The sequence below is a fragment of the Odocoileus virginianus genome, chromosome 20, assembly GCF_023699985.2.
Source record: "Odocoileus virginianus isolate 20LAN1187 ecotype Illinois chromosome 20, Ovbor_1.2, whole genome shotgun sequence".
Taxonomy (NCBI): domain Eukaryota; kingdom Metazoa; phylum Chordata; class Mammalia; order Artiodactyla; family Cervidae; genus Odocoileus; species Odocoileus virginianus.
In genome coordinates, this window is record NC_069693.1 from 6384614 (window position 1) to 6410301 (window position 25688).

The 25688-nt window shown below is 49.8% G+C and overlaps 1 protein-coding gene across 5 annotated transcripts; it reads left to right on the forward strand.

The window, feature by feature from the left end:
* The first annotated feature begins 910 nt into the window (after positions 1-910).
* On the forward strand, positions 911-25634 carry PLEKHA4 (pleckstrin homology domain containing A4). 5 transcript variants are annotated; one of them, XM_070450554.1, is made up of 20 exons: positions 912-1503; positions 1951-2077; positions 3176-3283; positions 5303-5375; positions 5492-5592; positions 5752-5861; positions 7398-7616; positions 7971-8250; positions 8881-8955; positions 10256-10303; positions 10433-10513; positions 10673-10822; positions 11731-11829; positions 13189-13329; positions 14891-14990; positions 15062-15138; positions 22265-22426; positions 24310-24368; positions 24765-24877; positions 25200-25634. In XM_070450554.1, the coding sequence occupies exons 2-20, from the start codon at positions 1994-1996 to the stop codon at positions 25460-25462; spliced, it is 2343 nt and encodes a 780-aa protein (XP_070306655.1). In that variant the 5' UTR covers positions 912-1503; positions 1951-1993; the 3' UTR covers positions 25463-25634. The 5 variants fall into 5 exon arrangements, with proteins under 5 accessions (XP_070306656.1, XP_070306655.1, XP_070306654.1 ...); XM_070450553.1 differs by having other exon boundaries at positions 1989-2077; XM_070450555.1 differs by lacking the exon at positions 22265-22426 and having other exon boundaries at positions 911-1503; positions 1989-2077.
* Positions 25635-25688: the final 54 nt, after the last annotated feature.

Here is a 25688-nt window from a genome sequence, read left to right on the forward strand (position 1 = left end):
TCCTGACCCCGGGATTGAACCCAGGTCTCCTGCATTGCAGGCAGATTCTTTACCGTGGTGAGGGGATACTTAACCAAAAATTCACACCCCTTCCCTGTCTCGGGCACAAGTCTCCACTCGTAGGTTTCACTTGCTTCAAATTTATAAAAACAAAACAAAAAACCTCTGCTTACACAAACTGAAATTCTAGATGTGAAGCACCAACGGAACCTCATGGGAGTGGGAGGGTGAGTCTTCTGCCACAAGTTCCAGGCCCAGGAACACAGTCCCAGTCCTCCCCGCACCACCACCCCCCCACCCCGCCACACTCATGCCCTCCACCCCCCACCCCATAATCATATTCTTCAAAATATGCCCAGGACTCAAGTTTCCCTCCTGAAGGGGTCATCCTCAGTCTAGAATGGAATTCTCACCTGAGTCCGAGGTGGACATTGACCCTGGCCACTTGACCCTGCTCGCTCAGGAATCTGGGCCCCTCCTCCTCACTGGCCCACTTGGACCCGTCCACTTAAAGCCACCCTTGCAGATCCCAGCTCCATTCGCAGCCCAGCAGTCCTGAATCCTAGATCACATCTTTCCAAGTGTTCAGGAGTCTGAGCCCCCACCCCTTCCAAGATCCCAGTGATCTCCATTCAGGGCTCGCCAGTGACCCAGGCCCCTGACAGCGACCAACCCACTGAGGCCCTGGAGTCCAGGCCCAGTTCCTACTCGCCAAATATTTAGGAATTCTAGCTTCAGCTTTTATGGGACCCCGGTGGCCCAGGCTCCAGTCCAGCAGGGATCTAGGGGTCGGGGAGGGGGCTGGAAATCACCCCTAACCCCTCCCCTCGGCTGCGGGGGCAGCTGAGCCAGAGGTCAGGCTGCGGTGGGGAGGCCAAGAGGGGCGGGGTCAGCTGGAATTGGGAGGGGAGACAGGCGCGTGGGCGGCTGGCAGAGGGAGGGAAGGACCCGCAGAGAGGAAAGAGAAACTGGGCGAGCAAGGAAGAGAGAAAGTGAGAAGGGGAATCCGGGAGAGGAGGAAACAGCGGTCGTGGAGGGCCACGGAGAGAAAGAGAAAGAGATTGTAAGGGAGAGGGAGAGACAGGGAGAGACAGCGAGGAGGAGAGACAGAGAAAAGGGGATGGAGACTTAAAGACGAGAACTCCGTGAGTCCCAGAAAAAGATTTGGACAGAAACAAGAAAGACTGGGAGAGAAAGTGGTATGCGCGGTGGGGGTGCTGCAGAGAGAGGAGTGAGGGAGAGACTGGGAGAGACAAGAGATTCGAGAGCCAGAGACGCGGAGACAGAAGGTGAGGCTGGAGAGAGAGGGTAAGAGGAAGAGAGATCGTCCGAGGAAGAGACACCATCAGAGACAAAGAGACAAAAAGGGCGTGGATGAGCAGGTGAGAGCGCAGGGCTATGAGAGGCAGCCCCTGAGAGGCGGCCGAGGAGGGGGACTGAGGCTGGATGTCCCAGCACCCACGCTGCCCTCTCGTGCTCTCTGCTCTCCGGACCCCAGAGCCGGTAAGTCCCCTGGCTGGGCTGCAAGGAGCTGCCAGAGTGCACATTCTTGGTGTCTTGGGACTTGGCAGGGATGTTTTAGGGGTGCATGTGGGAGGGAGGGCAGAAGACAGGTAGCTGGGGGTGGGGGTGGGGTAGCCCCGGAAAGAGTCAGGGAATGGGGGGGGGGGGGTCCTGAGCAGAGAGAGGGTCAAATTCCCGGCCAGAGGGCAGGGGGGCAAGAATAAAGGGGCCCCTATTCTCTGTCCCGGGCTACAGATGACTCCCCTCCACCCCTCCCCACAGCTGCCAGGGCCGCCCACCTCTCTTGGCATCACTCTTGGTATGCGGTCCCAGGCCGGGGCCTCCCCCAGAACCCCCCAGGCTCCAAACAACAGGCTCTTTCTCCTCAGCCTCCTCCGACCTGCAAGCCCCTGACCCTGTCTCTGTCCCCACCCGGGTCATCTGCAGAGAGAGGCGCACACAGCTCCCTTTTTTCCCTCCCCAAGCCCCCATGGAGGACGGCAGACCCCACAGCAGCCTCAGCCTGGCCAGCAGCGCCTCGACGATCTCCTCGCTTGGTGGCCTGAGCACCAAGGTTCGACTTCTTGGTGGGGCTGGGGAGGAGTGGGGGGTGCTCTGGGCTCCCCCATCCTCCTGTTTCCAAGCCCTGCTTTCGGTGCCACCCAAGGGACTCCGGTTGTCAAGAGCAAAGATCTTTAGCAATGGGGTCTGCCAGACCTAGCAAGGTCCCAACTTGCCCACCCGCCGAAGCTAGGAATTCAGAGGCACTCCCAGCTGTCCCCACCCCGCGGTATTTTCCTAATTTGAAGCCAGACTAACAACCCTGCTTGACTCTGGTTGCTAGGATAAGGCCGCTCCCCAGCCATGACCCCCCCCCTCCCCATCCAGGAACTCACTGTCCACTTTTATTAGGGACTAAGAAATCCTGTCTCTAGCCATCCCATCTCCCCAGTTCTGAAATCTGATAAAGGAAAGACCCTTCTCTGACCTTAAGGCCTCATGGGGCCCAAGATACTTGCCTCCCAAATCATCATCCCAGCCCAAAGTTCAGCAGTGACATTCATTCTCTTGTCCCCAGTCCCTCCCTTCACTCATTTCCAGCTTCCCAAGTTCAGATTCTGTAGACTTGATTCTGACCTTCGTCAGCACCATTGCCAAGGAAGGGCATCCTTTGGGAATCTGACCTGGGATATCTGTGGGGACGGAGGTTGGGGCGGTGGCATCTATTGGAATGGAGGGATTTGGAGCTCGCACCACCACCTGGATGTGGTCACTATGGAATGCTATTCCCTGGCAAATCAAAGGTGTCCGTTGATTCCAGCTGACCCACCACCAGGGATCAGCCATGTTGCTGAGTTGCTTCAGATCCCAAAGGCTTTGGATCTCCATCTCTGGCTTTGGTGGCTAAGGGCATGCTGTCCTTGGCAGTGGACCCTTTATTCCCAAAGCCCCTCCCTAGTGGTCAATGGCCTTTTCCTTGATTCCAGACACCTCCCTCCACCCATGGAAAGTCTCTCAACTCTGCACTATGCACATACAATTCTAATGCCCAAACTCAGCTCTCTCCTTGACCAGGTTTCTAAAAACAGCTGAGCGAGGGCCTTGGGTTGCCTGGGTCCCACTGCATCCCTTCCCAAGTCTGCATTCACTTCTGTCCTCCTTGTCTCCTCAGAAGTCCACCCGGGCAGTAAGCAAGGTGCATGCCTTTGGCAAGCGGGGCAATGCGCTCAGAAGGGACCCCAACCTTCCTGTGCACATCCGAGGCTGGCTTCATAAACAGGTAGAGTGAGTGAGACAAGGGAAAGGACCCTCACCGTGATGTCAGAGGCTGTGCCCTTGGCTGTCCACCGTTTCTCTCCTTCCAAATCTCCAAATATGTTTGTTTTTTTTTTCTTCCGATCCCTGCTGCCTCCCTTATTCTGTCAACTCATTCATTCATGCAATAACTACTTCTTGAACATTTTCCCTGTGCCAAGCCCTGGGGCACATATCATGTAAATAAAACAAACAAGTATCTAGCTACATCCAAGATGGCAGGGATGAATAATAAATTAATGTATATAAAAATGGATTCGATGATTTCCAATGGTGGAAAATGAAGCGCTGTGAAGAAATAACACAGGCTTCCCCAGTGGCTCAGTGGTAAAGAAACCTCCTGCCAATGAAGGAGATGCAAGTTTAATTCCTAGGTCGGGAAGATCCCTGGAGAAGGAAATGGCAACCTACTCCAGTATTCTTACCTGGGAAATCCCGTGGACAGAGGAGCCTGGCGGGCCACAGTCCATGGGGTTGCAAAGAGTTGAACACGACCTAGTGACTGAGCAGGAAGAAATAACATAGGAAAATGTGCTGGAAGGTGGTTGAAAGATGAGAGCTATGTTTGATTGTTGGTCAGGGAAGGTGTCTCTGGGGAGATGACATTTGAGCTGAGAATTTATGTCAAGAAGGATCCCACTGTGTTAAGATCTGGGGAGCAGAGGGAATCTGAAAGCAAAGTACCCTGCAGCAGGCAAAAATTTGGTGTTGGAGCGAAATGGCAACCCACTCCAGTACACTTGCCTGGGAAATCCCATGGATGGAGAAGCCTGGTAGGCTACAGTCCATGGGGTTGCAAAGAGTCGGACATGACTGAGCAACTTCACTTTTCACTTTCAAGGTGAAAGAAAGGAGGAGTGACAGGAGGCAGGGAAGGGTTCTCTAAGAGTGGTCCCAGACCAGCGGTATCAGCATCACCTGGGAACTTTCTAGAAATGCAAATTGTCAGCTCCTACCCCAGATCTACTGACTGGAGAACTCTGGGGGCAGGACCCAGGGATCTGTGTTTTAATAAACCCTGCTGGTGATTCTTATGTGTACCCGAGTTGGAGATGCCTTGTAAAGCAGCAAATTAGGGTAAGGAATTTGAGATTTATTCTAAGTGTGATATCATCTCTATTTTGAGCAGGGGACTCACATGATCTGATTTATAAATTTAAGGAATCATGAGTGGGGACTTGCCCGGGGGTCCAGTGGCTAAGACTCCTCACTCCCAATTGGGGACCCGGGTTCCATGCCTGATCGGAGAATTAAATCCTACACGGCGCAACTAAAAATCCCACATGGCAGGATGAAGATCAAGGGTGTCACAACTAAGACCAGGGACAGCCAAATATATAAATAGCCATTTTTTAAAAAGATCATACTGCTCCTGTGGGAAGGGATGGAAGAGAGGAGGAGCACAAGGTTGGATATGGATTAGTTCTGGCAGAAGAAATGGGGGGACGCAGGTTATGGTTCAGCAGCACCTATCTGACCTCTCTGTGTCTCACGTGCCATATTAAATGGGCCAAGAAGGAGACGGCAATCCACTCCAGTACCCTTGCCTGGAAAATCCCATGGATGGGGGAGCCTGGTAGGCTAGAGTCCATGGGGTCACAAAGAGTCGAACACAACTAAGTGACTTCTCTTACTATCCTACAGAAAACTGCTGCCAGTGTGTGGTAAAGTATCTTTCTGTCCCAGTCTTCCTGTAATTTCTCAATCCCCAAATGACAGATGAGAAACCATAAGGTTCCTAGTGGAGAAATGACTTGCTTAAGGGTACAGTGTGAAAGGGCTGGGGTTAGGAGTCATACTTAGGTCCCGCTGTGTCTAAAATCTATGTCCCCTCAGCTGCAACCCACTGGTTTCCAGTTCTCCATCTGAATCTGTTACGTCTCCTATGTGTCTCTGCTCCTCCCTTTTCTGTGGGTCTTTGCTTCCAAGTGTCGCTATCTCCACCTTTTCCCCTCCCCTCTCTACTTCCACTCTGTCTCCCCAGGACAGCTCCGGGCTCCGGCTCTGGAAACGCCGCTGGTTCGTCCTCTCTGGCCATTGCCTCTTCTATTACAAGGGTCAGTGCCCCAGCTGGCATGGGGTGGGCGGGGGCCCCCCTCCCCATCTCCCTTTCCTCGAGTCTCTGGGCCTCCAGGTCTCTGTGTGATCCGTTATCCCAGCCTCTCTTTTGCAGACAGCCGCGAGGAGAGCGTCCTGGGAAGCGTCCTGCTGCCCAGCTACAGTATCAGGCCAGATGGGCCAGGAGCTCCCCGAGGGCGGCGCTTCACCTTCACCGTGAGTCCCTCCATCCCCAGTGGGCGCCAAGGGGCACTGGGCCTTGGGGACAGGCATGCAGCATCCTTTATTGGAGATAAAAGATCTTTACCACGGTCCATGGCATCCTTCTTTTTAGAGGGCCCGATGTCCCAGTCCCCCAGCTCTCTCTTCTCGCAGGCAGAGCACCCGGGCATGAGGACCTACGTTCTGGCTGCTGACACGCTAGAGGACCTGCGGGGCTGGCTACGCGCGCTGGGCCGGGCCTCTCGAGCGGAGGGGGACGATTGGTGAGTATAGGTCTAGGCCACGCCCCTGACCCTATACCTCCAATCTGGGTCCGGCTAATCAAACTCCTCCTCTTGAGACCCGGACACCTTCAGTGTCCAATCACTAGTCTTCTAGCTAAGGCGACTCCGCCCTTCAGGTCCCACCTCCAGGAAACTTCATGTCCAATGGGCAAAAAGTATCTCTCTGTAAGCTCCGCCGACCACTTTGTCCATCAATACTCAGTTCGGTTCAGTTTAGTCGCTCAGTTCTGTCCGACTCTTTGCGACCCCATGGACTGCAACATGCCAGGCTTTCCCGTCCATCACCAACTCCCGGAGCTTGCTCACACTCATGACCATGGAGTCGGTGATGCCATCCAACCATCTCATCCTCTGTCGTCCCCTTCTCCTCCCACCTTCAATCTTTCCCAGCATCAGGGTCTTTTCCAGTGAGTCAGTTCTTCGCATTAGGTGGCCAGAGTATTGGAGTTTCAGCTTCAGCATCAGTCCTTCCAATGAATACCCAGGACTGATCTCCTTTGGGATGGACTGGTTGAATCTCCTTGCAGTCCAAGGGACTCTCAAGAGTCTTCTCCAACACCACAGTTCAAAAGCATCAATTCTTTGGTGCTCAGCTCTCTTTATAGTCAACTCTCACATCCATACATTACTACTGGAAAAACCACAGCTTTGACTAGATGGATCTTTGTTGGCAAAGTAATGTCTCTGCTTTTTAGTATGCTGTCTAGGTTGGTCATAGCTTTTCTTCTAAGGAGCAAGCGTCTTTTAATTTCATGGCTGCAGTCACCATCTGCAGTGATTTTGGAGCCCCCCAAAATAAAGTCTGTTACTGTTTCCATTGTTTCCCCATCTATTTGTCATGAAGTGATGGGACCAGATGCCACGATCTTAGTTTTTTGAATGTTGAGTTTTAAGCCAGCTTTTTCACTCTCCTCGTTCACTTTCATCCAGAGGCTCTTTAATTCTTCTTCGCTTTCTTTCATAAGGGTGGGGTCATCTGCGTATCTGAGGTTATTGATATTTCTCCCAGCAATCTTGAGTCCAGCTTGTGCTTCATTCAGCCCGGCATTCCGCATGATGTACTCTGCATATACGTTAAATAAGCAGGGTGACAAAATACAGCCTTGACCTACTCCTTTCCCAATTTGGAACTGGTCCCCTTGTTCCATGTCCGGTTCTATTCCTTGTCCATCAGTACTGCTCACTCTAATTGGCTCCCGCAGAAATCTCCACCCCTTGAGGCTGCCACCTAAACAATGTCAGATTTAAAAAAGGAAAGGCTCTAGGAGGTCTCTGTTTACTTGCCCCAGTGTTCAGGCTAGAGACGCATAGTTTGGGCCCAGCGACCTGGATGGGCCTTGTGGCATTGCACAATATACTACTCAGGCCTCAGTTTCCCCATCTGCAAAATGGGGACAACGGTTGCTAGTGTACTACCTCCCCCTTTTTCTTTGTAGATCCCTGTGTCCTTGTCGGTGAAATGAGAGTAAGGGCTGTTATAAGATTCAAAGGAGTGATGTCTTTTTCTGTGTCCAGTGGGCAACCCAGGTCATCTGCACGGCCCCAGCCTGGGGAGGGCCCGGGCGGCCCCGGTGGTCCCCCAGAAGTGAACAGGGGCGCGGAAGAGGGGCGCGGCTCAGAATCACCAGAGGTGGCGCGGCTCTCCAGAGGTCGTGGCCGACCCGGACAGCTCACTCCCAGCCCCACGGCTGACCTGCAATCTGGACCCCGAATTCGGAGGGCGAGGAGCCCAGAGTGAGTGGGACGAGGGGGTCTGAGATGAGAAGGTTCTACGGGGCTGAGCTTCCGAGGGCATTCTGAGGGCGTGGCCGCAGGGCAGGGCTGGGACTGGTTAGGGGCGTGGCTTAGCGCTTTCTCGAAGGTGTGTGTGACTTGCTGGACGCTGGCGGGGTTAGAGCCTGTTGAGACGTCCTAAGGAGGGGATGTCACAAAGAGGAGAATTGTTCGGGATCTGGCTACGAGAGGAGGGTCCGCTCCAGAGGGACAATGAGACACATGAAGGGAGACACGTCTTCGGGGCTGACTTGATGGATGGTGGGATGAGGGAGCTCTTGTCGACACTGTTCGCCTTTTCTCTCCTCTCCACAGCCTGTTCTCACCGCTCTCTCGTCCTCCCTCGCCTCTGAGCCTCCCCCGACCCCGTTCTGCTCCTGCACGCAGACCTCCGCCCTCCTCTGGAGACGCAGCACCTTCTGCCAGACCCCATACCCCCCTGAGTCGCATCGATGTCCGGCCTCCCCTAGATTGGGGCCTCCAGCGCCAGACCCTCTCCAGGCCCCCCACTCCCCGCCGAGGACCCTCTTCTGAGGCTAGAGGAGGAAGGCCCCCCAGGAGTCCTCAGCACTGGAGTCAAGAGGCCAGAACAGCGGTGAGCAGAGATGGCAGCGAGAGGGACTACAACTCCTATATGGCCAGCGGGCTGCCTTTCCGGGCTCGTCTCTAAGCCATTGGCCCCTGGGTATCATGGAGACTATAGTTCAGCGTAATCACAGCTGGGTTCAGATGTGAAAGGGACAGTGAACTTTATCTCCTGTCGGTTCTAAGGGCTGTCTTCAGGCTGGTCTTTGGCAGTTACTACCCCTTAAACATTATGAACTAGTCCAGAATATGCTCCTCTAGTACAATGCTGTGAGAGGCAGTGTGAATTGCATCTGCCTTGCGTCTCCACTTTTATCTTTCCAAGCTGGTCACCTACTATTTTCTCTGAGCATCATGGGATTGCAGCCCAGAAAATCCACAGCTAACCACAAATGTGAGAGTAAGAGTAGGCTGCAACTTTCATTGGTCCCTGGGACTGTTTTGCAGGCTGTTGGTTTATTATCATCCTGCATGTCCCCACAGTGGCACACAGCTGGAGAGAAGATAGTTGAAGTTCTGGGGGCCCAGTTCTGAACCTCAGAGAGTCTCCTATGGCACTTCAGTGCCAGACACATCCTTTCTGTATCTGTTACTAAGACATGCCAATTTCTAAACATCTCTATTTGAATATTCCTCCCAGGCCCACTCTGGAACCTCCACATATCTCCAGCTCCCTCCAAGGCCTCCTGGGACCCGGGCTTCCATGGTTTTATTGGTAGGTATCCTGGGGCACCTTGAATCTGCCAGAGCCCCCTCCCATGCTTTCTTTGCTATAGTGAATGTCGTTTCATTGACTAGTAGGCCTAGAGAAGGCTGGGCATTTCAAGGTGCCTGCATAGGTGCTGTGTTAGTTTCCTGGGGCTGCTGAAAACTCAGTGGCTTATGTATACTGAATATCTCTCCACCATTCACACAATATCCTTTTTGTTCAGTCGCTCAGTCGTGTCCGACTCTTTGCGACCCCATGGACTGCAGCACGCCAGGCTTCCCTGTCCTTCATAATCTCCTGGAGCTTTCTCAAACTCATGTCCATTGAGTCAGTGATCCCATCTAACCATCTGTCGTCCCCTTCTCTTCTTGCCTTCATTCGTTCCCAGCATCAGGGTCTTTTCTAATGCGTTGGCTCTTCACATCAGGTGGCCAAAATATTGGAGCTTCAGCTTCAGCATCAGTCCTTTTAATGAATATTGAGTGTTGATTTCCTTTATGATTGACTGGTTTGATATCCTTGCAGTCCAAGGGACTCTCAAGAGTATTCTTCATCTTTCATTTGAGTCTTAAAGTTTTTCCATAGAGATTTTGTGTGCTGTTAGTTAAGGTAACTCTGATAGTTTTTTTTTTTCATTAGTTGGAGGCTAATTACTTTACACTATGGTTATTTGAATGGTGTGTTCTTTTTAAAAAATTATTTTCTATGATTTTCCTATTATATTCTATTTTCTATTATTTTTCTATCTATTTCTACATCATTATTGATGATGTAGAGATATGCTATTACTGTTTGTAACTTCCTTTTACATTGGGCATCCTTACTGAATTCACTTACTTGCTCTAATAATTTTTTAAAGTTTTTTCATTAAAAATTTTTTCATTTTGTTGATTTTCAGGGCAGATGAGTGCCTCATCTGTAAATAATGATGGTTTTATCATTCTCCTTCCTACCCTTACACTTTTCTTTTTCTTAACTTGTAGCATTTGTCAAGATCTCTAATACTGTGTTAAACTGTCGCAGTGGCACTGAGCATCCTTGTTTTATTCTCAAACACAAAGGAACTGTCTAAATTTTCTCCATCAATTATTGTATTTGCTATAGTTATTTGGTAGCAAAGCCCACTGGATCTTCCTAAAGCCAAAAATCTGGCAATTAGTCCACTGAGGTTTGCTTTGCTAAAGCTTGGCACAAAGCTAATAAGGACAAGGGGCGCCGGCCAGTAGAAACAGGGCTCAACTCAGCACTGAGCTACAATGAGGACTTGTTTGGGCGTGTGACCCCCAACTTTTCTCTTTCTCCTCAGCCGGGACCCCCTCTAGACTCAACCTTCCATCAAAGCTTGGAGACAGATGTAAGCACTCCTGATCCAACCCTTGTTGAATACGCAGAATTGGGGATAGAATGTTTTGGAAGGTGGGAGGGTGGGCAGGGCGAAGAGCCATGTCTGGTCCATAAGCAGCTCCTGTCCTCCTTTCTGCAGACTCTGTTGACCAAGTTGTGTGGGCAGGACCGGCTCCTGAGGAGGCTGCAGGAGGAGATAGATCAGAGGCAGGAGGAGAAGGTACAGGACTCCGGGACAGGGGAGGGACACTTGGCCTCTCCACCTGCCCTTAGCCCATCCTGACCCCCAGGATACGAGAGGATACCAGAAGCCAGCTTTTCTCTTGCCCTGAGGCTGGGTATGGTTTCAGAAGTCTAACCGTCTTCTCTCTTGGTGCAGGAGCAATTAGAAGCAGCCCTGGAATTGACCCGACAGCAGCTGGGCCAAACAACCAGGGAAGCTGCAGCTCCTGGGAGGGCTTGGGGGCACCAGCGCCTCCTGCAAGACCGATTAGTCAGTGTGAGGGCCACTCTCTGTCACCTGACCCAGGTGAGCATCTGAGAGGGGACATACCTCCTAGGAGACCCCAGGACTCTACAAGTTGTTACTAAAGGGAACTTTCCCCCAAAGACTCTTGGGAAGGTAGTTCTTGAGACTCCCCCTCCGTTTGAAACTAACGATCTTGACAGTCCTAGAGGGTGAGGCGCAAGCAGCCAAGAAACAGCAGAATTTCATTTAGCCATTTAAAGGGGGTGATTTCGATATGGACTTCCTGGCTTTGAATCTCAGCTCCCACTCACAGTTGCTATGTGACCTTAGAAAAGTTACTTAACCTCTCTGGACCTTAGATCCCAAATCTGTAAACTTGAGATGATAAAAGTAATATTTACTTCTTACGGCCATTGTGAAGATTTCATAAGTATATGTAAACGAATCACAGAATATTTAACGCTTATGCACCTAGTATATGGTAAGCATTACTTGTGTTAGCTGTAATTATTGTTACTGTAAAATGGAGACACTGATCGTACCTACCTCACAAGAATTAAGTGAGAGCTAAGAACAGTGCCAAGTAAATGCGCCAAATAATGTTAAGTAAGTGCTGAATAAGTGTTAGCTGCTCTTGTTGTTATTGGTACTGGCAAAGAAGTTTCTGCTGCCCGGTGGGGTGTAAGGTTTGTGGCTTTGTCTGTTCCAAGAATTCATTAGATCTGTGGACTCTCGCCCTAGAGGCGTGCAGAGGTAATCCAGAAGATTCAGGAAAAGCTGTTCTGTGTCTGCACTAGCTGTTCTTTGGAATGGCTGGGGTTCCCAGTAGTCTGAGCAAGGGGGCCCTTGGGATTGCAGTCCATATGACCCCAGGGACACTTCCTCCTGCTCAGCTAGGAAAAGATAGAATGGGGAAAGATATGGTGGGTGGGCATGCTAACTGTGTCTCTCTTTTTCTGGGGCCTTAGGAGCGAGAGCGTGTTTGGGACACATACAGCGGCCTGGAGCAGGAGCTGAGTACCTTGAGAGAGACCCTCGAGGACCTGCTGCACCTCGGGTCCCCCCAGGTGCACCCCTGCCCCGAGCCCCAAGCCCCGCCTTGCTCCCCCAAGTTCACTTGGTCATCTCAATAAATGCAGGCAAAACATTTATAGAATGTAATATCCTTTCAGGGGCTTCTCTCAGAGCTCAGTTGGTAAAGAATCTGCCTGCAATGCAGGAGACCTCGGTTCGATTCCTGGATTGGGAAGATCCCCTGGAGAAGGGAAAGGCCGCCCACTCCAGTATTCTGGCCTGGAGAATTCCATGGACTGTATAGTTCATGGAGTCACAAAGAGTCGGACATGACTAAGCCAACTTCACTTGCACTTTCACTTTCAATATCCTTTCATGATAAAATCTCTCAGCAAAGTAGGAATATAAACTACTTCTTTAACCTGATTAGGTATCTATAACAAACCTACAACAAAGCATTGTTGTTGACAGTGAAATACTGAAATCTTTCCCCCAATATTCGGAATAAGGCCAGATCTATGTTATTGCCAGTTCCAGTTAGCATTGTACCAGGGATCCTAAACAGTACAAGTGAGTCTAACAAATAAGTCAAAGGTATAAGGACCAAAGAGGAAAAAGTAAAGCTGTTTTTACTTACAGATGACGAAATTGTATATGTAGAAAATCCAAAATAATCTCCAGATAAACTGAGCATAAGCAAATCCGGCAAGGTAACTGAATGCAAGAATAATATACAAAAATCATCTTCCTGTTTGCTAATACCAAACAATTAGAAAATAAATAAACACTAGTGTTTACAATTAACATAAACAAATTAACTATCTGAAAGAAGTCTAATGAAAGATATGCAAGACATCTACTCTGAAAGCCACAAAATGTCATTGAGAGAAATTAAAGAAGGCCTATGTAAATGGAGAGATGTACCATGTGTATGGATAGGAAATATAGTAGTTTAAAGACGTGGTCTCCGCAGATTGACTTCCCCAGTGGGGATCTGCTGTCCCAATACAATATGTGCAGATTGACAAACTGACTTTAAATTGCATCTGGAAGTGCAGAAGGCCGAGAGTAAGCCAAGGCAGCCTCCAAGAACAAAGCCCGAGGACTAACACAACCGGATAGTGTCCGACTTTAAAGCTACAGTTAGCAAGAAGGCAGTGCAGTGCTGACACAAATTTAGACAAATTGACTAAAGGGATAGAATATTCAGAAACAGACTCGTATTTACTTATATGGTCACCTATTTACAACAGAGGTAACACTGCAGAACAGTGCAGAAAAAGACAATATTTATGATAAACAGTAATGGGTCAGTAGAATGGGGAGATTTCAGACCCTTTCCATTGCTTATCAACTTTAACCCTCCTTGCATTTTCCCACCTTTGAGTAACAAATTCCTTTCCTCTCTCCAGGACAGAGCGTCTGCTCAGCAGCAACTGTGGATGGTGGAAGACACGCTGGCAGGTCTGGGGGGCCCCCAGAAGCCACCCTCCAACACTGAGCCTGACTCCCCATCCCCTGCTCTCCAAGGCGAGGAGTCCTCAGAGAGGGAGGTGAGGCCACACACATCTTTCCCACCTCCAGTTTCCTGTCCCGTCTGCCCCTGGCCTAACCGATTACCCACTCACCTCTTTCACCCTTGATCGGCTAACCAACCTCAGGTACACATCCTAAGCTTTAGAAGCTTCTATTTCCTTATTTGGTATTATGGTCATAGTCCAGAGGTGTGCTGGACCCACAACACAACAACTTGGTGAGTTGCAGACACCTCACAAGGTCCAGTTGCCTGCATCTCAACTCCACACTCAGTGATGACATGTCAGTAGCTTGAAATTGACTATGGTGGGAGTATTTACACCATGGAAATTGGCAAACTGCTGCAAAGGAGGGTTCTTTTCTTCCAGAGGGCATTTGTTAAACATTTACCAGATAGCACTGATGTTAATCCCCACCCTGCAGGGTTCTTTTTATTTTTTTTTTAGTTTAAATATTTGCTTGCAGTTTATTTTGTTTTTTCTAAATAGACATTCACATCTGTAGACAATAGGATTTTGGTTTCAGCCCCAACCCCCAATTCCTTACAAGTTTTTATTCTCATCCATTGGCTAGAACTGCCATTTGTTGTTGTTTAGTCGCTAAGCTGCGTCCAACCCTTTTGTAACTCCATGGACTAGCACACTAGGCACCCCATGGGATTTCCCAAGCAAGGATACTGGAGCGGGTTGCCATCTCCTTCTCCTGCAGGGTTCTTTAGAAAGATGACATTGTGACTAGACAGTGCCTGACATAGAGTAAGCCCTCGGGAACCAGGAGCCAGTGTGGTCATAGCTGAGTAGAACTGTTGCCAAGCCTGATCATCAGGTCATGTATCTGGGAGACCTGGGTTTTGATCTCACCTCTGCCGTCTTTGTGACATCAGTCACTGACCTCACTCTCTGAGCCTCAGTTTCCCCGTCTGTCAAATAGGGATAATAATAGCATCTCATACATTTACTGAAGGGATTCAATGAGATAATTCTGGTAAAGTGTTTGACACCATGCCAGATGCATAATCATTCTGAAACCTCACACGTGGACCCGTGTGGGAATCCCTGGTCATCCAGTGGTTGGGAATTCACCTGCCAGGGTAGGAGACATGGGTTCTATCTCTGGTTCGGGAGGATTCCACATGCTTTTGGGTGACTAAGCCCAAGTACTCCAGCTACTCAAGTCCGTGCCGTCTAGAGCCTGTGCTCTGTGACTAGAGAGTGGCCCCCACTCACTGCAACTAGAGAAAGTCTAGGCAAAGCCACAAAGGTTCAGAAAAACCAAAATTAATTAATTACCCCCCCCCACACACACACACAAGTTATAAAGACTTGTTATGTGCCAGGCCCTGTTCTAAGGGCCTTACTTGTATCCATTTGGTCCTTGTATCAAAAGGTGAAATGTGGCACAGAGAGGGAAGGTAACTTGCCCAAGGTCACACAGCAAGCAAAATGGCAGAGCTGAGGTTTGAAAACGAGGTCTGGCTCCTGGTTTCAATCTTAATCCTGCTTATGTAGTGTCTCTACTGCTAAGTGCTTGAAAACTGTAGTCCTAGTGATCTATTACCCCCTTTCCTGACCTCCCCAGAGCCTGATGGAGTCCTTGGAACTGAGCTCATCCCGGTCTCCCGAGGCTGACTGGGGGAGGCCCCCAGGGGGCGACAGAGAGCTCACCAGCCCTCGCTCAGGTGAGCATCTGGGGTTGGGAGGGACTCACTCGGCATTCCGCAGCCTCACCCATCCCATTCTGCCCCTCCAGGAATTGGATCTCCAAGGGTCTCCCGGGCTTCCAGTCCTGAGGGTCGCCGCCCCACTTCCCCTCAGCCAGGAACCAAGGTAGGCAGTCCATCCGATCTCCTCAGGTCCATTATAACCCTTTGCCCACCACAGATCCCCTACTCGGGGAAACATCTGGGAGAGGAGTGTTCTAAGCTACACCCCAGAGCAGAGAGAGTGAGATTTGTTAAGAGCATTGGGATTGAATTTTGTCTCTGCCACTTCTAACTTGTGTGACTTTGGGTTGGTTAAGAAACCTCTCTGCCTCCATTTTCTCATCTGCAAAATGGAGCTGATACCCGTGTCTACCACCCAGAGCTGATGTGAAGTCAAACTAGATGAATGCCCCTAAAGTTTGAAAGTAGTGCCTTAGAGCAAGCACTTCATTCATTCATTCATTCATTTATCAATCATTCATTCAACTGATATTTATTAAATGCCCTCTTTGCTATCTAACTGGAGAAGGAAATGGCAACCCACTCCAGTATTCTTGCCTGGAAAATCCCATGGACAAAGGAGCCTGGTGGGCTACATTCCATGGGGTCACAAAGAGTCAAACATGACTTAGTGACTAAGACTTTGCTATCTAATAAGGTAGTCAGTAGCCACATGAGGCTATTTAAATTTAAATAAATTTAAATGAAATAAAATAAAAAAATCACTTTCATTTGAGGAATTCAAGTATTTAGGAGATACACATGGCCAGCAACTACCCTGTTGAATAGTGAAAATATAGAATATTTTCATCATTCGGGAAAGTTCCCTCAGGACCCAAATGTGAGCAAGAGAAGAAAAACATCCTCTCATGAATCTAATATTCTAGTGGGAAGAGGTAAATATAAATAATTGACTATAAATTATTTTATGTAAGTGCTAAATAAATAGAAACAGTCTGGGGAGGGGATTTGGAACATTGGCGAGGGGACGGAGTTGTAACTGTTTTGGTCTGCGGAGGCTTCTGTCGGGGAGGCAGCCCTGGGGATGTCTGGTGGAAGAGCGTTAGGGGCAAAGGGAAGAGTGTGTGCCGAGGTTCTGGGGCTGAAGAGTCTGGCGTGTTGGAGGAGCAGCTAGGAGGTCAGTGTGGGTGGAACCGAGTAACCGAGTGAGGGGGAGGGGGTGCTGATGAGGACAGAGAGGTAATAGGGGCAGATCCGTGCTGGGCCTTGTGGTCCAACGTGAGGACTTCACTTTGACACTGGGTAAGCTGGAGCCGTGGAGACTTCTGAGCAGAGGAGCGGGAGTTTCCATAAATGGAAGCTGGCGCCCTCTGGCGGCCACTTGAGGGAATAGACTGTGTGGATGCCGCCTGGGTCAGGGTTGATGGGGCCAGTGGGATATTTGGCGGGGGACGGATAACAGTTGTTTGCACTAACTTAGAAATGGAGACATCAAGAGGGAGTCAGATTCTAGATATACTGGGTTTTCAAACTTTATTAAAAACCCTTGGGACCTCAGATGCCATTTTTGTTTTTGTTTTGGCTGCCCCCAACGGGCTTGGCAGTTCTTAGTTCCAGGACCAGGGTTGGAACCCCAGTCCTGGCGGTGAGAGCGCCAAGTCCTAACCACTGAGCCGCCAGGGAATTCAGAGGTTTAAAATGCAAAAATTTGCAGATTCTAGACTGGTAATTTGGTGCTTATACTGTGTACTGTGTGTGTCTGGAGCAGCATGTGTATGCGTGCTAAGTCGTTTCAGTCGTTTCCGAGTCTGTGCGATCTCATGGACTGTAGCCCGCCAGGCTCCTCTGTCCATGGGATTCTCCAGGCTAAAATACTGGAGTGGGTTACCATGCCCTACTCTCTCTGGAGCATATGCTTCATCAAATCCATTACCAGTTCTCTAATAAAATGTATGAATCTGCATATGAAATGGGATAAAAGCTATAAATAATACCGCCATTTAAATGTCAAGCTAAAAGCGGAGCAGTGAATTACTTAAGTGAAGGAGTCAGTGGAATAAAAATAGATTATAATATCAGCTGCCTTTTTTTCCCCCCTCAGGAAAAGGTTTAGTAAACATGTCACACATCCAAGTACAAAGGAAGCCAAGAACCTAACTATTCACACGCAGTGAATGCATATGACATCTGGTGGCTTGAGGACTCTGGGGACAGAGGTCATTGGTCAGGCCAGCAGTGCCATCATCAAGTTGGACATAAGAGGCAGGACCGGGGGTGGGGGGTTCCTGAGGATGAAGCAGGTGACCTCTGTAGAGTTTCTTGCTGTGTCATCTGTGTTCCCCCCCTCCCCCCCAAGCTGCTTACTTCCCCAAACAGGGAACGGACCCAGGCCACAGCAGTGAAAGTGCCAAGTCCTAACCACTGGGAATTCCCTTGTCTGTTCCTTAATAAAGGGTCTTGTCTGGGCCCTGTCCTTTTAACTGAGTACACTGGTTAGAGTCTCTTGGTTGCTCATAAACACAAACTGCTGCTGAAGGTCAGCAATGAACTGATTGTTCATTTCATCATTTTGTCTGTGGGGAGTTTCCACCCTGTAGCCCCAAGGTCGTCAACAGCATCGCTGTAATCTCCCATTTCAGAATCTCAAGCCACAGCCTCGGTTTCTTTGTCTCCCACCAGTGCTCACTGAGTAAGTCATTGCTGGGACCAGTGGGAGCTTCCAGTTTTACCTGATCACCTTGGGTAAAAAGAGCAGGGATCGGGAACTTCCCTGGTGGTCCAGTGGCTAAGACTCGTGTTCCCAATGCAGGGGACCCAGGTTCCATCCCTGGTCAGGGAACTAGATCCTGCATGCCACAGCCAAGAGTTTGCATGCCCAAACTAGGAGACTTCCCATGCTTCAACTAAAGTTTCCATGTGACACAGTGAAGATCGAAAATCTTGCAAACACAGATCATTGGGGACTTTAGGGGACAGCTTCCAGGAAACCTGGGCATGTTGGGGATGGTTTCCTGGAGGCAGACAGATCCTGAAGAATGAATCCATGGCAAAGAATTTATCCATGGCAAAGCAGGACAAAGCTGGTGTAAAGTCTAGACTAAAGTGGGGATTTAGGAAGCCAGGACTTCTATTAGCCTACAGGATACCTTTTTGTGAATTAGAGACAGGCGTCCCCTTCTACGTGGGCAGAACCTGGATCCATCAATGGAGGGCTCAACCCTTGGGCAGTGAGCAACCCATACAACTGCACGTGGCCTCTTGGGAGCACAGAGCTCTGACCTCTGGAATGCCATCCACCAACTGAAGGTAGTTCAGTTCAAGTCAGTGAATTTCTCAGACCCTTCCTGACTGACAGGCCCTACAAGGCAAGATCCCCAGACCACGTCCTGTTTTCAAGGACCTACGTTTCTGAGTTTGCCAGTGTAGTGAATCTCTGCCTCACAATCTCTAGTTTCTTTTTCAACTTTGTTGTTGCTGTTTGCTGTTTTTTTTTTTCTTTTTGGCTGTGCCACGTTGCATGTGGGATCTTAGTTCCCCAACTAGAGATTGAACTGGTGCCCCCTGAATTGAAAGCACAGAGTCTTAACCACTGAACTGCCAGTGGTTAAGTCCATACTTAACCCCATTTTTCTGTGGCTTCCCCCCATCCTGAAGCTGGCAAACAGATCCTGCAGGAAAAGTATGGCTGCTGGACTTGGCAGGACCATTCTGATGCCCACTAAGCCATCAGCAGATGACCAATCCAAGTACAGTGTCAAGAGGAGTTGCTGTTTCTCCCTTTCCCCCTAAACTTTGGCAAGTGCAGGAAGAAATCCTGAATCCCCTTATTTGTTCAAGATTCTAATCTAGGGGCCAGCCTGTGTGGAAGGTGTTGGGGGACCTGCCAGGAATTACTCCTGATGCTGGAGTCTGATGGGAGAGAGGCATGAATGCAATCCTTACACACATCTAACAGAGTTAAGCTATTTTCTAGGGGGACTCAGCATTAGGAAGCCTTTGAAAGGTTAGGTAAGCAAAAGAGTTGGACATGACTTAGCGGCTAAACGAGGATGACAACAATAAGCTGTGTCTGGATGAATGAAAAAGTTTTGGCTGTGCAGGAAACAGTACTCCAAAGGGGAACAGGCTATGCATGCAAAGGCATGGAGCGGATAAAGAAAAAAGCAGCTGCTTTGTATAGGAAACAAAGCTGAATTTATTCCCTGGTGGCTCAGATGGTAAAGAAGCCACCTGCGATGTGGGAGACCTGGGTTCGATCCCTGGGTTGGGAAGATCCCTTGGAGGAGGGCATGGCAACCCACTCCAGTATTCTTGCCTGGAGAATCCCATGGACGGAGGAGCCTGGTGGGCTACAGTCTAAAGGGTCGCAGAGTCGGATACGACTGAGCAACTTAGCACAGTACAGCCAAAACAGACCTCTTGTAAGATACAGCCGATCTGAGCAAAGCAAAGAGTTGATGTCATATGGCATAGAGTTGGGACACGGGTGGGTTTGCGGAATCTGGAGTGTTGAGGGGTTGTTCTACACAGGGCCAGCGCTGATTGGCTGGCTTTTAGGGAGATGGAGGGGAGCGGGGGAATGCCAGTTATAACTGCTTATTGGAATAGGTTTAAAAGCTTTTCTGGTGCTTTCTTACTGTCGAGTGGAAACCAAATATTCAATCCGGTCTTTCTTAGGAAGAGAAGAACTATTTTCAGTGGTGTGTGTTAAGGATTGCTGAAAAGTGTTCGTCGTTCAGTTGTGTCTGACTCTTTGCAACCTCATGGACCGTAGCCCGCCAGGCTCCTCTGTCCATGGAAATTTCCAGGCAAGAATACTGGAGTGGGCAGCCATTCCCTTCTCCAGGGGATATTACAGACCCAGGAATCGAACCTACATCTCCCGCATTGCGGGCAGCTTCTTTGCCATTTGAGCCATCAGGTTGGGGCTGCACCAAGTACCATCATGGGGGACTTCCCTGGTGAAGGTCCAGTGGTGAAGATCCCGCGTTTCCAATGCAGGGGGTTCAGGTTCAATCCCTGGTCCGGGAACTAAGACCCCCACATGCGATGTCTCACATCAAAAAAAAAAAAAAAAAAAAAAAGAATAATAATCTTGGGAATGTCTCTTCCCCCAACCCTATGGGCGGCTTACATACAGGGGTGGGGCAAAGGAATTCAGGAATTTTAGAACTGAGCAAGGAAAGATATACCAGTAGGTGGCAGGAGCACAAAGGGTTTTAGTTGGTCCACGGCTGATGGTTTGCTCGAGGAATAAGTCCCGCACAGCAAGGGACCCTCCACGTTACTGCGTGGGGGCCATCGCCCAGGAGAAGAGAGGCCGGGGACAAGGGGACTCCCAGGAGAGAAAGAGATTGGAGAAGGGGCTTAAGGATCTAGGTGATGTGCTTGGCAGCACAGAGGGTGGGGCTTTTATAGCTACAAGTTAATCCTGCTTATGGCTCCAGATGCTGGTTGCAACTTCAGGAAGAATTTAAAGCAGGCAGGCTCCAAATGGCTAAAAATATCCACCTATGTGGGCTGTCTTTGAAACAAGTGGATGTGTAAAAGTTTCAGTTTGGCCCTGGAGGAGACTTTCAGGTCAGCGGTCTAGCCTGTTGTGAAGAAGTAGGTGACACAGGGCCGGGAAACTCCCTGGCGGTCCTACACTCCTCGCTTTCACTGCAGAGGCGCACATTCGATCCTTGGGAACAGAGGTCCCACAAGCCCCACGGCTGGACAGGAAAAAACAAACACATAGGGCCAGTTTCCAGGTGGGCGTGTGACCCAGGATTGATCAAATCAAAGCGAGTAAACTGCAGTGATTGGTCCTACAATAAGCAAGATCCAAGCTGTCTGCCTAGAATTTTCTAACTGGAGACTGCAGTCAAGAGTTCTCTCTCCACCCCTTCCCTTTGTTTTTTGCCTAAACAATAAATGTATTGTCTTGCAGTTCTGTAGGCTAGAAGCCTGAAATCTAGTGTCCACAGGGCCACGTGCCTTCTGAAGGCGCTAGGGAGGGATCACTTCCTCGGCTTGTGGCATCATGACTTCACCTGTCACCTGGTGCTCTCCCTAGGTGCACATCTGTGTCCAAATTACCCCCTTTCCTGAAGTATAACACACGTTTGTCACTCTGGTGGCCCCTTTCCTGCTCAGAGCATCCCAGATGTCCAACAGCCTTCCTTCATTTTATCCCGTCTCTGTCTCCTTCGTTTTGACTGGACAGCTTTTCTGCCGAGCTGGTTTACTGGACTCACACATTACATGCCTGATCTCTTAGCAAATGGTTTTCCGGTCACACCCTTGGCATTCTCTTCAGAGCAAGCTTCCTTGTGAAGCAGATAGATTGAGAATGTTTCAGATTTCAAGTTCTCCTTCCGTTCATCCCCGTCCTCTCGTGTTTTGAGTTTCTAAGGCTCTAAGCCCAAGAACAAGGTGTCATCAGGATCATGCTTCTGGAAGCTTCAGACAGAGTTCCCTGGCTTGTGGCGGATAACCACAATTATCACAGGACCGTCTCCCTGTGTGTCTCTTTCCTCTGGTTTTGAGGGCACTAGAGAACTTGTCGAGTCCTCCCTCAGGCAAACCCAAAGTGATCTTCTTTGATGATCTAGTTACACAATAAATCTCATCCTTCATGTTAATGTTTTAAGCTGATTGAAACCAGACTTATTATTATTTTAATCATGAGTAAACCAGAGTCCTGACTCCTACTTCCAAGAGACTTGCTGTCTCCAGAGAAGAGTGGGTGTTGATCAGGCTGGCATTACAGGTTCCAACAGGGCAGCTGATGGGGTTGAGGCCAGACAGGTGGGTAGCAACCAGTCTCACAGGAACTGTAACACCTTTGTCCTGAGAGCCTTGGGGATATGGAAGGACTTGAGCATATCCAGCAGAGGGACAGCCTGGGCTCCAGGTGTAGAAATAAGTCCTCAAGATTCAGGGCTGAACTTACTGGGAAGGGCAAGACACGGGAATTCTCCAGGCCAGAATACTGGAGTGGGTAGCCTTTCCTTTCGCCAGGGCATCTTCCCAACCCAGGGATAGAACCCAGGTCTCCCGCATTGTGGGCGGATTCTTTACCAGCTGAGCCACAGGGAAGCCCAAGAATACTGGAGTGGGTTGCCTATCCCTTCTCCAAGGGATCTTCCTGACCCAGGAATCGAACCGGGGTCTCCTGCATTGCAGGTGGATTCTTTACCAACTGAGCTATGAGGAAAGCCTAAGACACAGGAGGCTGAGAGGTTCAGGGAAGAGAGAAAACAGAGGCCATGGTTGGAATCTCTAGATGTTTCTCATCTCCCCAGGTCCCCCTGGCCCGGCCCCGGATGAGTGCTCAGGAGCAGTTGGAGAGAATCCGAAGAAATCAAGAGTGTGGGCGGCCTCTTCCTCGCCCGGTCTCCCCCCGGCTCCTCACCCTGGGGAGGACACTGTCCCCAGCCAGACGCCAGCCTGATGCGGAACAAAAAGTGAGGGAAACAGGGGTGGGTCAGTGAGGCAGCAGTGGGTTCTCAGTTCCTGGTTGGACCCTCAGTTTTCCTCTCTGTAAAATGGGGATTTTTTCCTTCCTCTGTATCAGGTTTACTTGTACCTGTTTTAAATTCAGCATCCTGTCTTCCTTATCAGTGGAGAACAGGATGGGCCAGAGGCAACATCTCCATCCTCACCAGTATTCTCACTACTCTGGGAGGAGTGGGTTTTAGAGCTGGATTGGAAGCCAAGTTTTCCTGTTCAGTTACTATGCTGTCAAAGGCAAAGAAAAAAGAAAAAAATGTATTTACTCTATTGCCATGGAGATCACACTGCCAATCTGAAGATCAGAGTGTCTGGGCAGGATGGTTTTTTTGTTTGTTTTTTGTTTTGGGCTGTGCCACTGCACAGCTTGTGGGATTTTAGGGCTTGGGTTTAGTCCATGTTTGAGGACTTGGCTGTGGGAGCGCAGAGCCCTGCCTACTGGACCACCAGGGAATTCCCCATGGATAATTTCATCTTAAGACTCTTCTAGGAAGGAATTAGACAAGTGGGGTGATTTTGTGATTGTGATTATTTTTGTAAATGGGGGGTATCTCAAATCTGCTGAATATCAAACATTGATCTCTATGTCTAGCTAGCTTTTCGGGGGCAACAAGTTCATTAATCATTTATGACAAAAGGAATGTGAATTTGGAGGGTCTGTTTCTGGCCTTGTCACAGGGGGCTCATCTGTGAATCTTGTCGATGAAAATTCTATTAAAATCAAGTTAACAAGAAAAAAAGGGGACTGTTATTTGAGCCAAACAGGATTAGAACTTGGGAGAGAGACTCTCAGAAAGTTCTGAGAACTGTTTCACCATCTGTTAGAAGTCAGGAGGCACATTCGTATCTATTTTCCAGACAAAAGATGGAACATCAAAATGACATACTGACAGGACTTTCCTGGCAGTCCTGTGGCTAAGAATTTGCCTTGCAATGCAGGGGATGAGGGTTTGATACCTGGCCTGGGAACTAAGATCCCGCATGTCTCTGGGCAACTCGGCCTGTACGCCACAACTACAGAATCTGTTGTTTAGTTGCTGAGTCGTGTACCACTCTTTTGCCACCCCATGAACTGTAGCCCTCCAGGCAATCTTCCTGACCCAGGGATGGAATCCACATCTCCTGTTGAGCAAGTAAGTCTCTTGCATTGGCAGGCAGATTCTTTACCACTGAGCCCCCAGGGAAGCCCCATGCACTCTGACAAAAGATCCCACATGATGCAATGAAGATCCCAAGTGCCACAACTAAGACTTGATGCAGCCAGATAAGTTAAAACAAACAGAGAAACAAAATAACATAGTGATATTTTACCTAAGGTTCACCAAGGATACACAGTCTAGGGAAGCACATGCAAAGCCAGCAGCAAGTTGCTGTGATCCCCTGCAGAGCTGGGAAAGAAGGCTGTTCTTTCTGGTAGTGTCAGAAGAAAGGGAAAAAAGAAATGATCTTCAGGACAGAGCAAGCACTGCCAACTCTGAGGAGCTCTGGCTAATGTGTGATCTGGGTGCACACTGCATGTTAGGGATGGAGGAGCCCCAAACAAGCACACAGAGACTTTGATCTTTAATTTTCCTGTCTTGCCTTAAAATATCAATTTCACACCATCAGGCTTATCTAAGTCATATGAAGAAGCTGTTTACCAGAATGCAAAAAGGCGTGGGGAAGTGGTTGGGGGGTGGTGATTTTCCAAACTCTTCCCTCTTTCCCAGGAGTTCAGGTAAAGTTAAGAATTAGCAGTATCGTTGGGGCAATTTTATCCTCTGAGCCCCTTCACCCTCAAAATGAGAACATGGGAACTTCCAGGGTGAGGAATTCTAATGCCCCCATTCCTTTGCAGCCTGTCCTGGGACACCCAGGAGCCCAGAAATGGCTCAGGAGTTCGGGGTCCTGGAGCAGGTAAGGAATTGGAGATCGAGGCAACAAGAAGGGAAATAACAAAGATAAGGGGAGAAGTATTACTGTTAATGTCTCCTGAGTACTAAAGAACAGATCGAAGAATCTTTTAGAGTCGCTTGAATTCTTGGGGAATCAGAAAACCCTAGTTCGCGGGGAGAACTGCAGTTCCTTGTTCTATATCAAACTCCGCCCCACTGTCAGGAAATCGGAGAAATTTTCGGACAACTGGACTACAAATCCCACAATGCACGAGGGCTTCTAAAAAAGAGGGTCGCTCCACGTTTAAAATCCTTTTGAGACACGTGCTAGGGACTACAACTCCCAGAAGGACACGCGCGGCATTGTGGCCTTGACTGTGCTGGCTAACTGAAGTTCCCCCAAACTCTTTTTTTCTAGCCCAAGGAACACCATCCCTTATTTGCTGACATCCGAAGGGCACCGGGAGCGAGTTCTCAGCCTGTCTCAAGCCCTGGCCGCTGAGGCGTCGCAGTGGCGCGGAATGATGACAGGTGAGAATGAGCTGGGGACTTAGGACTCCTAGGTTTTAGGGATGAGGGAGGGTCGGAGGTCTGGAATCGCAGGTCGTGATGGGGAGGGGTCTGAGGGCCCCTGGGAATCCTTTGTCTTGATGAGGAAAGGCCTGGACAGGGCTTGGGAGTGCTAGATTCCAGGCAGGAGGGGACTGGGGTGCAGGAGTGCTGAGTCTGGGAGAGCAAGGGGCAGGCAGGCCGGACTCCTGGGTTTGAGAGGAAAGGCCCGGGGGCGGGGGGCGGTGTCTGGACTTCTGGATTCCTGAGTTTCCCATTCTCATTCCCCATCCTTCCTCTCCAGGTGGAAATTTGGACTCTCGAGGGGACCCTCTTCCCCCTGCGCCGCCGCCTCCGTCAGATCCCACGCCCCAGGCGTCCTCACCCCGAAGATCTCCTCCAACAGCCAATTCCTGCTCCACGGGTTTCTCCCCCAGAGGTAGTGGGCGCGGCGCGGGCCCCGCCTCCTGGGAGCAGACCTGGGATTCCGGGCCCGCCCCTCCCGCCCTGACCCCCGACGAGGGGGCGTGGCCTCTGAGAGTCACCCTGCTGCAGTCCAGCTTCTGACCCGCTCAGAAGTGGCAGCCAATCAGAGCGTGAGGGCGTGGCCTGGCGGGGCTACCTGACGATCTGGAGCCTCTCGCCTCCCGTGACCTAGAAATGGTTTCTGTGGCCAAAGTTTGCTTTTCCCAACACTCGTCCAAATTTGGATTAAAACTTTGAACTTTTTAGTCAATAACTTTTTGTCTGTTTGAGGTTGTGACCCTGGTGTCTCTGGAGGGGGGGCGGTTAG